Source organism: Salvelinus sp. IW2-2015, linkage group LG19, assembly GCF_002910315.2.
Source record: "Salvelinus sp. IW2-2015 linkage group LG19, ASM291031v2, whole genome shotgun sequence".
NCBI lineage: Eukaryota > Metazoa > Chordata > Actinopteri > Salmoniformes > Salmonidae > Salvelinus > Salvelinus sp. IW2-2015.
This window is the reverse complement of record NC_036859.1, coordinates 30,234,842-30,245,467: the sequence shown is the minus strand read 5'-3', so window position 1 is coordinate 30,245,467 and position 10,626 is coordinate 30,234,842. Positions and strand designations below refer to the sequence as shown.

The 10,626-nt window shown below is 40.0% G+C and overlaps 1 protein-coding gene across 3 annotated transcripts; it reads left to right on the top strand.

The window, feature by feature from the left end:
• Positions 1 to 5,013, top strand: LOC111979695 (retinol-binding protein 1-like). 3 transcript variants are annotated; one of them, XR_011481600.1, is made up of 4 exons: positions 1 to 260; positions 747 to 925; positions 2,226 to 2,390; positions 3,363 to 3,451. XR_011481600.1 is itself a non-coding variant. In XM_070448969.1 (4 exons), the coding sequence occupies exons 1-3, from the start codon at positions 188 to 190 to the stop codon at positions 2,334 to 2,336; spliced, it is 363 nt and encodes a 120-aa protein (XP_070305070.1). In that variant the 5' UTR covers positions 1 to 187; the 3' UTR covers position 2,337; positions 3,363 to 3,450. The 3 variants fall into 3 exon arrangements, 2 of the variants coding, with proteins under 2 accessions (XP_070305070.1, XP_023866102.1); XM_070448969.1 differs by having other exon boundaries at positions 2,226 to 2,337; positions 3,363 to 3,450; XM_024010334.2 differs by lacking the exon at positions 2,226 to 2,390 and adding an exon at positions 4,284 to 5,013 and having other exon boundaries at positions 27 to 260; positions 3,363 to 3,464.
• Positions 5,014 to 10,626: the final 5,613 nt, after the last annotated feature.

Below are 10,626 nucleotides of genomic sequence, written 5' to 3'. Positions count from 1 at the left end.
CAGCGACAGAGGCAGGGAATGAATTAGCGGAATTCCAATTCTGTAAAAAAGTAATTGGATTAAAGTGGTTCTGGTTAAAATTGGAGGTATGGACAGCGGTCCGACACTCGATCGCAAGTAAACAGCGGTATCAGATCTCCTTTACCCTTTTCACTGGAAACAAGGAAACTAGAAACACACAGCCAATATGCCAGTTGACCTGAATGGGTATTGGAAAATGACCTCTAATAACAACTTTGAGGAGTACATGAAAGCCCTCGGTGAGTTGTTCCAGCATCTTTCATGGAGTTGTGGTGTAGGGGGACTCGAACGTTGATGATGCTTGAAGATACTGGCACTGCGCTCTGCGCTCAATATTTGCACTCTAGGCATCAATCAAAACCTAAACCAGGCTTATAGCTAACATTACCACACGGAATATATTGACAAATATAGAGGGCTAAAGCTGAAAATTGGTTTATGAGCACTGGTAGATACTTACTGTTACTGACATATTGGTTGTCATTTTGAGTCCTCTCCAAAATGTTAGTTAAAAAAATATATATTTTCAAAGATGTCCAAAAAGAGGACAGGATTTACTGAGTTGGATCCAGTTATAGGTTGGATCCTACTGAATAGTGCCTACTTCTCACTTAAAGCATAGTTTTTTAAAGGGGTAGGAGAGAATGAGTGTGATGTTTGGGGCCACCTTACTGGTCATTAGTATTAAACTCTCTCTCTTCTTTCCTTGGGGTTCTATCACACAGATGTAAATGTTGCCATTAGGAAAATTGCCAACTTGTTGAAGACCGACAAAGACATCAGTGTTGATGGTGATCACATGGTCATCAAGACYCTCAGTACCTTTAAGAACTACAACATGGACTTCCATGTTGACAAGGAGTTTGAGGAGGATCTGTCAGGGGTGGATGACAGAAAATGCATGGTGAGTCTGTTGTACATTCAAACTACATTTTTATTTGGTCAAAACATCTTTCTGGATATAGACTGCATGAGAACAAAGAGTAAATGTGATGTCTCAGTATGATTTGATTAACCAAATGCCCTCTCAGATCCAAATGGCAGTCTTTATGTGCTTACCCACACATGACTGAATTACAACTGTGAATACAATGGGCCTTGAGTTGACACTGAGGGGGGAAAGGTAGATTGCTGCTTCAGAGGGAATCAGCTGAATAAGGCTAAAGCGGGTGGGTATAATTTGTGGAACGTTCCAACAGGAATCTGTTCCAAAAACTTCGTAAAGTACAAGGTTGCCAACAAAAAACGCATACAAAGTAGCATGATCACTTCACCTAGCTAACTAGCTGCCGAATAGGCATCAACTCATCACGTAGCTTATTCTTAATGTTTGTCCATAGGGTACCAGAGTGAGAACAGACATTTTTTGGAATAAACGGGGTGAGTGAAAAACTTTATAAAATGGCCCACTCCCTACCCGGTATCTTATTCTGCCACTATACAACTTTGTATGCGTTGTTTGTTTGCAAACTGGTTATTTACAAAGTTTTTGGAACAGATAACTGTTGGAACGTTCCACAAATTATACCCACCCGGCTAAAGACCCCTGAGTACTGGAGAACACTTATGCCTATAGGGCCAAGCCCAGTGGCACTAAGGTAGCCTGGTTGAGCACCCACCATAGTTGTTGGAACTGCTTAAAAGGACAGCGTGGAAGGAAAAATATCCAAGCCAGCACAGTACAGTTTGGGTCGGCCTCAGTGTGAATCAGGCTATAGAGGACAATGTTAGAAGGATAGTCAGGATCTCTGAGAATTGATTCTGATCTGCGCATTCTTCGCCTCAAAAATAACTGCCCTTGTAAATTTGTAGGCAAATTACTTTCCAAGCCAATTACATGCTGACTAGATCGGGAACGCAAGTGCGGCATCGTGCGCATGTTGATTTTGTCCATCCACACCAGACGCGGTCAGGACAACCAGGTTGAACTCTGAACCAGCTATATTAATTTGGCGACAGGTCAAAACACATGAAACATTCATGGTCATTTAGCTAGGTAGCTTGCTTTTGCTAGCTAATTTGTCCTGAGATATAAACATTGGGTTGTTATTTTACCTGATATTCACAACGTCCTTTTTTTCTGGATCGTTTTAGAATTTTGTCCCATTTAGAGTCACACAAAATTGTGTGTGCTCTACTCCGACAATTAATCCACAGATAAAAGGGGAAATCTAGGTCATTTCTAGTAATCTCTCCTCCTTCAGGCTTCTTCTTCTTCTGTGGACTTTATATGGCAGTTGGCAACCAACTTTACGGTGCATTACCACCACCAATTGGACTGGAGTGTGGACCTCAGTTCATCTTTCAATCACTGACGTGGGTATATGTTCCTAAAAACCAATCAGGGGATGGGAGAGGCGGGACTTACAGTGAGTAACGCGTAGAACCAAGTTCTATTTTAGCACCTGGCTACGAGTTTGGATTAAATTATTGAATAATATGTATGTTTACATTTATTTTGCAATGTTTCCACAACTAACGCGAGCGGTGTGGTCAGCATGTTAGCCATCACCTTGTGCGCTGCTGCGAGTAGGCTACAATCAGGGAATGAATTGACGTAGTCTGTTATTGACCACTGGGATAACTATTTAATGTTCTAATTTACCATCTGTGAGTCCAATTGATAAATACTTTACTATACCTTTATGACTATTTACAGTTGACTCCTGACTTGTTTATGTCATGAAAGAGCTGGTGTGTATAATATCTGGTCAGTATTGTGTGTATATATATATATATATATAGTCAGAATGACTTAGCACTAGAATGCTCCTGTTGGTATGAATATGAACTGGCTTGGTGTAGTGTTTTGAAAATGCTGATGGGTAAAGTGGTCATATCAAAATGGTTGACTCTCTGTGGAGTAACTGGTTGTGATAACGGTACAGGCACTGCACTGACCTGTATAGAACTGCATTCTCGTGTTTCTCTTTTTTCTCTTTTTTCATTTTTATCTGTATTTTTACCTTTATTGTGCATTGTTGGGAAAGAGCTCGCAACTTCTCAACTTAAGCATTTCACTGTTCTGTTTTACACCTGCTGTATCCTGTGCATGTGACAAAAAAAACGTGAAACTTGGTGACTTCAACAACATGGGAAAAAGATCTCATTCAAGTTCTTTAGCATATTATTTTCTCCATCTTGTAACAGTAAACTCAACAAAAGTAATTTTTGCTCTGCTGAGAAAAGTGTGTGTTTGTTTGCAAGCTTCTGTCTGCATGTGTGTTCCCTGTAAGTTGTTCTACATATGGTCATGCACCCTCTGTGTGTGTGCGTGTGGGTGGGTCATGCTCCTAACTGACAGTAGAATGCATAATGGTGTCTCTCCTTTCTTCCCGTAGACCACTGTCTCATGGGAGGGGGACAAGCTGGTGTGTGTTCAGAAGGGAGAGAAGGAGGGCCGAGGCTGGACCCATTGGGTGGAGGGAGATAGGCTTTATTTGGTAAGAGAGTCTATTCATGTCATTTGACTTCCTCAGTTCCTGATTTTACTATTTGTCACAACATATCTCAGATCAGGTGATTTAAAAAAATATATATATATATAGATGGATAGGCAATAGAAAAAAATAGCAGAGATGAAAACTTGCATTGTTTTTGTATGATTCAGTTTTGTTCAAATATAGCTGGTTTCTGGCTTTGGTAATCTCGTAAACAAGATTTGAACAAAACATGAACCACCGGGGGAAATACTGCATTACTAAATTCATAAACTTTGTGGATAGCATTGGAGTCTAAGGACCCTTAATATAATTGGCCCTTTTATAGTGCACCCCATGTCAACCCATACACAAACATTAGTACATTTACTGACCTCTACAATGACTTCATTACCTTGTCATTACCGATTTTCATTGCTATGATTATTGTCATTAAAGCTAAATAAAAAGCATTTGACTGCCAACTTATGGAGTCAAAGTGATTCCAACAGATGTTCGCAATCTTTGGCCATTAAATTATTCATTAGCAAAGCGGCTCCCTGGAGTCACTAATCCCCGGATCACTGAACAACCGCGGCGTCTGGTGGTTAGAAATATAACTACAAGTACAAGTGCTTTACGTATGGTTATTCTCCATAGAGGAGATTGATTTACTGCAACCATTTTTGATGTCTTCACAGCTGTTTACCTCAATTAATGATGACAATAATGATTTATTTCTCTCTCTCTGCACAAACAAATAAAGAACGAATCAAAGGGATTTATTAAAATCCTGTTCAATCTCTCGATGGAACATAATTTTACCTTCTGTTTTCTCTGCAGGAGCTGAGAGTTTGTGGAGTTGTGTGCAAGCAGGCTTTCCAGAAAACCTAAACCAGCACTGGAACAACAGAACGGCGCACCTGGCCTGAGAGCACAAGACAGACATGAACATGACCCGAGCCTGTGACAGAGAACCCCTATTGTAATCATCTGTCTGCCCATCCATCCATTCATCCTTTCTTCCTTATTTCCATCCATCCTTTTACATTTAATTCCATCAAGACTGTTACCTTGCCCCACTCAAACTATCCACAACAGGGGTGATGTAACAAAAAGGAAAACACCTATTCATCACTGTACTGTAACTCTGTCTCAGGGCGGGTGCTCAATTGATTAACATGTTATATGTGTGTACGCATTTGCACTGCAGTAGGTGTGGTAGGCTTTGTGATTAGTGCCTCAATCTCTGATGATGCACCGGACTGATAACTAGTGGTGAGCTTGACCACTACCAAGGAAGGTTTCAGTGTAAAGTCAACTAATATTTGGGCCATGAGAGAAGCAGTGAAATTCATTCAAACACACAAACTTTGGATGCTACATTTTAGGATGCATAAAGAAATGAAAAATCTGTATAGAAAAGAGTGAAGTAAAGAATACACATAAATGTAGGAAGATGCAGTGATCACGTAACCAGGACAACTGGATCTGAAAAAGACAAGCGGATTATTAGTTGGATTCATGAAATTGAATGTAAAAAATGTAATAAAAAATTCAAATCACAGTTTGTCTCTTTGTATCTAAAAAGTCCACGCTTACCTTTGATCATCCCGAGGGATTTTAAAAGTACCCTTTCCCAATCCCAGCGACAGACATACCTCTGGAGACAGACAGACAGACATACTTCTGGAGACAGACAGACAGACATACCTCTGAAGACAGACAGACATACCTCTGAAGACAGACAGACAGACAGACATGGAGAGAGAAGAAAAAAGGTAATCACTCATATTGACTAAACCAATCAAATCAATACATTTTAATCTATAAAGCCCAACAGTTATCACAAAGTGCTTTACGTGGTCCATTCCCACAAATTCTGGTTTACATAATCAATCAACCAATCAATGAGCAGCCCATTAAGCAATCTATCAAACAGTTATCATCACTAGCCTTCTCATACCTTTTCACTTTGCTTAGCCAGCTGCAGTGGCGATTTTAGCATGTAAATCTTGGTGGGGCAACAAAAAAAAGCAGGATGCATTCCAGCAAAGCCACTATAACCGTGTCAAACGGTGCCTACAAACTGTTAGGGCCTACATAAAGTTGTCCCAACAGCAGTCCCAACATCTTACCACCGCTACACCTGTCTATCAGTGGAGCCTTGTCTGGCAGCAAAATAGTCAATTCAGCCTCATTTACTGCCTTTTTAAAAAACATAGCTGATATGGCTGACTTGCTTAAACAAATGTGGTTTCTAATGACAATTGAGATGTACAAACTATGGTATAAGGGGACGACATATAATATCCAACAAGTAATCTAACAATTCCATAACTACCTAATACACACAAATCTAAAGGGATGGAATAAGAATATGTACACATAAATATATGGATGAGCGATGGCCGAGCGGCATAGGCAAGGTACAATAGATGGTATAAGGTACAGTATATAGATATGATATGAGTAATGTTAGATATGTTAACATTATTAAAGTGCCATTGTTTAAAGTAAAGAGTGATCCATTTATTAAAGTGGGCAGTGATTTGAGTCTCTATGTAGGCAGGAGCCTCTCTGAGTTAGTGATTGCTGTTTAGCAGTCTGATGGCCTTGAGATAGAAGCTGTTTTTCAGTCTCTCGGTCCCAGCTTTGATGTGTGGTCAACAGTCAATATAACTATTTGTTCAGCACTTTTGAAATGTAGAGCGATAGGATTCCGAACATGGACCGTTCTTACAGTGTACTCCCTGTACAAAAAGTCAGAACGGTAGGATAAATAAAGGAGGCATATAAACAGACAATGAAAGCTCTTACAATATTCGATGATTACATTTCTCTAAAACAGAATATAGGCTACATGTGCACCACCAAGTTAGAACAGTAGGTGAAATTAAGAGGTGAAAATAGACCAAATTATTAGGGTGAGGCACATGGGCTACTAACAGCTTACTATACAACATACACTTAGTATTACTTTCTTAGCTACAGTATACATTTATCCCTTGCATATTGCATCGTTTATGCAGCAGCATACAAGACATTTTTGGACTCTTGGGAAGGTGGCGCAGCAGTCCTTTGTGGGAAAATCAGACTTTGTCATTGAAGTCTGGCATTCTCTGGATTTATGGTGGGAACTCAGGAAAAAGAACACACAGCCACTCCATTGAACAGCAGGCTAATGTTAGTGGTTGCTTTGCAATGCTTGCAGTTAGCCACTGATTCCTTCCGAACGACTCATTGTTGAATTTTTGGGAGGACTTGCCTGTTTTGCATGTTATTTTGGCATTAATACGTATCACATATTAGTTTGCAAATAATGTATATATATATATATAGATGTATATATATATATAAAATATATTTACAAGAACAAGTTAGACAGGCCCACTAGGCAAAAAATGGACCAGAAGAAATATGGCATTTTTTGCCTAGTGGGCCTGTCTAACTTGTTCTTGTTTTTTGCGCAAAATTATAATTATCTGGCTAATAATGGGGGTCTCAATTAATAAAATGGGCCATCGTGGGAGTCTCATGACACAAAAATGGGACGTTGTGTTAGAAATGCCAGAGCTTTTTGGTCCCAGTCTGCCCCTGAAGAGGATCATCAGCAAGCAAAAGCTTTTACTTTGTCTTTTGTCCTGTTATTTAAGTCAGACTTTTTTGTGTTTGTAGAAGTTTAATCTCAGAACACAGAACCATATCTCACATGCTCTGGCCAGCAGTCTGTTACAAGGTGTGTCTAGTAACAGTAGTGTGTATGGTAGATTCAGCACAATTTCAAGAACATGATCTTGTGTGAGTGAGCCTTACTCAAACTTTTCAGTTTAGCATTAGCAGATACTTGGTTTGCACATTTTGAACTTGATCAGCCTGCATGCTCAAAGCTCAATAGCCTGATGTTTGAGCAGAATAAATACAAGGGACAAGAAAAAAAAACTCTCAATTCTGGTGCAAGATTCAGTCAATGAACCTGTTTGCCTATCTGTCCTGTGTGTGTGTGTGTGTGTGTGTGTGTGTGTGTGTGTGTGTGTGTGTGTGTGTGTGTGTGTGTGTGTGTGTGTGTGTGTGTGTTGTGTGTGTGTGTGTGTGTGTGTGTGGTGGTGGTGGTGGTGGTGTGTGTGTGTGTGTGTGGGGTGGTGTGTGTGTGGTGTTGTGTGTGTTTGTGTGTGTGTGTGTGGTGCGCGGAATTGCACTGACGTAATCTCCCCATTTCCCCCTTTAAAAATGAGAGAGTAATTTTGATGGATGGCTTACTGGTGTGAACACTACCGGGGCAGTCAGTAAGGTAAAACATAGAATGATACAAAAAATGGCACCAATATCGTCTTACCAGTGATTTTGCCATATTTCTTCTCTCATTAAAGCCAAAAGGATCAGGAGCGGACTGGCCATCGGGCATCTCTTCCCCCCCATTCAACTATTTTAGCAATAGTACTCTGCCCTCAGCCTTGGCTGATATATAGAGAGACTGGGACACTGTACACCTTCACATATGATTCAGCTAAAAGTTAACCATCCCACAGAACCAACATGCCAGCAGACTTCAGAGTTGGAGAGCACTGATAACTTTGAGGATTACATGAAAGCACTGAGGATGATTTTTTTCTCCATTATCTCCATGGATTACCACTATGGTACATATCATATTTTTCCATCCATCTGCAGAGAAGGATGAGAAAAAATATGTTTTATTATCACATACATACTAGTGCCTGTGCAGTGTTCACTACCACTGCCAATATGCTGTATTGTAACTGTTTAGTGTGCCAATATGCTGTATTGTAACTGTATAGCATGCCAATATGCTGTATTGTAACTGTTTAGTGTGTGAATTTAAAATGGATTCAATTGAGATTTTGTGTCACTGGACTATACACAACAACCCATAATGTCAAAGTGGAATTATGTTTTTAGAAATGTTTAGAAATGTTACAAATAAAAAGCTGAAATGTGTTAGGTTCTAAATAAACAGAGTAAAACTCACAGACGACTAGGGTCACAGAGCTGCATAAGACAAAGACATATTTACACAAGCACTGGTATTCCTCCTATGCTGTCTCCTCCTTACACATCTGGACAGCCAATACATCTCTGTTGCTAGACAGGACTTTAGTGATGCCTGTTCTTTCTCACTTCATCTGACGTGACCTCAGCCTACATTTACGTTTTACATTTAAGTCATTTAGCAGACGCTCTTATCCAGAGCGACTTACAAATTGGTGCATTCACCTTATGATATCCAGTGGAACAACCACTTTACAATAGTGCATCTAACTCTTTTAAGGGGGGGGGGGGGTTAGAAGGATTACTTTATCCTATCCTAGGTATTCCTTAAAGAGGTGGGGTTTCAGGTGTCTCCGGAAGGTGGTGATTGACTCCGCTGACCTGGCGTCGTGAGGGAGTTTGTTCCACCATTGGGGTGCCAGAGCAGCGAACAGTTTTGACTGGGCTGAGCGGGAAATTCCTCACTCCTCCCCAACTCACGGCTGTCTTGTTGACTTATATCAGACTGTGGCCCTTTCCTCTCCATAGGATACCTGATGTCTAACAATAACATGTTCTGACAGAATGTAAACTTTCTGCATTCCCCTCTCTCCCTCAGTAACATGAATAAGGATATTTCAAGTTTAGAAGTCAGTACCCATCAAATGTCTTGGGTCAATAAGTGTTCAACCCCTTTGTTATGGCAAGCCTAAATAAGTTCAGTAGTTAACATTTGCATTGCCTCACGCTGTGTCCAATAATAGTGTTTAACATGATTTTCAATTGACTACCTCATCTCTGTACCCAACACGTACAAGTAAGGTGCCACAGTCAAGCAGTGAATTCCAACCACTGATTCAACCACAAAGACCATGGGGTTTCTCCAATGCCTCGCAAAGGGCACCTATTTGGCAGATGGGTAAAAAAAGCCTTGAACATCCCTTTGAGCATGCATGGTGAAGTTATTAATTACACTTTGGAAGATGTATTAATACACCCAGTCACTACAAAGATACAGGCGCCCTTCCTAACTCAGTTGATTTCACCATGAGGCCACAGTGACTTTAAAACAGTTACGGAGTTTAATGGCTGTGACAGGAAAAATTGATCCATAACATTGTAGTTACTCCACAATACTAACCTAATTGACAGAGTGAAAATAATGAAGCCTATACAGAATACAATTATTCCAAAACATGCATCCTATAAGGCACTAAAGTAACAACACCTGATATCTGACCTCAAACACTTGAGATTTATTCTCTGAATTCACAGAAACTGATCTGTGAGGACATAGTCTGCTTGTAGGCATTAAAAAATTAAGAAAAAATTATAAAGGACATCTGGATATAAGTTACTGGATTCACCACTTTTTTTTGTCATACTGTTTCAAACTCATATCATAACACAAGCAAATCTGAATAAAGCATTGTTTATTGTTCACTCTTTTTAGCCTTATATGTTGTTTTTGTTGGGCACATCTTCCATAACTCCAATACAATGTTGTGAGTCTTTTCATAGAAATGAATCCGTCATATGTTAGCCTAAAACCTCTCAACGTTGATCATGGGAACACACTATTATTGCTAAATAATTTATTAGACTTATTTGTATAGCCCAGTGTTTCTTAACCTCTAAGTCATTGACCAGTGTCAGTCTGAGGGATGTGCTGAGATAGTTAATTTACAACTGAGTAGTTTTCAGTTCTAGTTTTAATGTAGGCAGTCCCCCAAGAAGGAAAAGCCCTGACACAAGAGGGACCATAGCTTGTTGGTCCCAGCTGGCATAAAAAACTACTACCTGATCAAAGACAATCCCATGTGGCCATAGCTGATACACAGCGAAGACTCCTAAACCATATAGGATTAGGAACATAAACTAGTGGGTATGCTTTCTACCCTGGACTGAACACCAGTCTTACAAAGATGAGTTACAGTTGGGCAAATGCAGCAAGTATACTGGCATTTGGGCCATCACAGTGATTAATTTTGCTCTGGAAATAACCCTGTCTGAACATGTTTATAAACTGCAGAAACATCTTAATATGCACAACATGTATATGCTATGTTCGAAATAGTAATTTTAACAAAATAGCTCAACTACAGCCATGCACCTTGGAAAAAGTGCCACGACCCCAAACCACACGTCATCGATTGCCATTGCACGCAGTTTCAGGAAGTTTCATGGGTTCCACGTC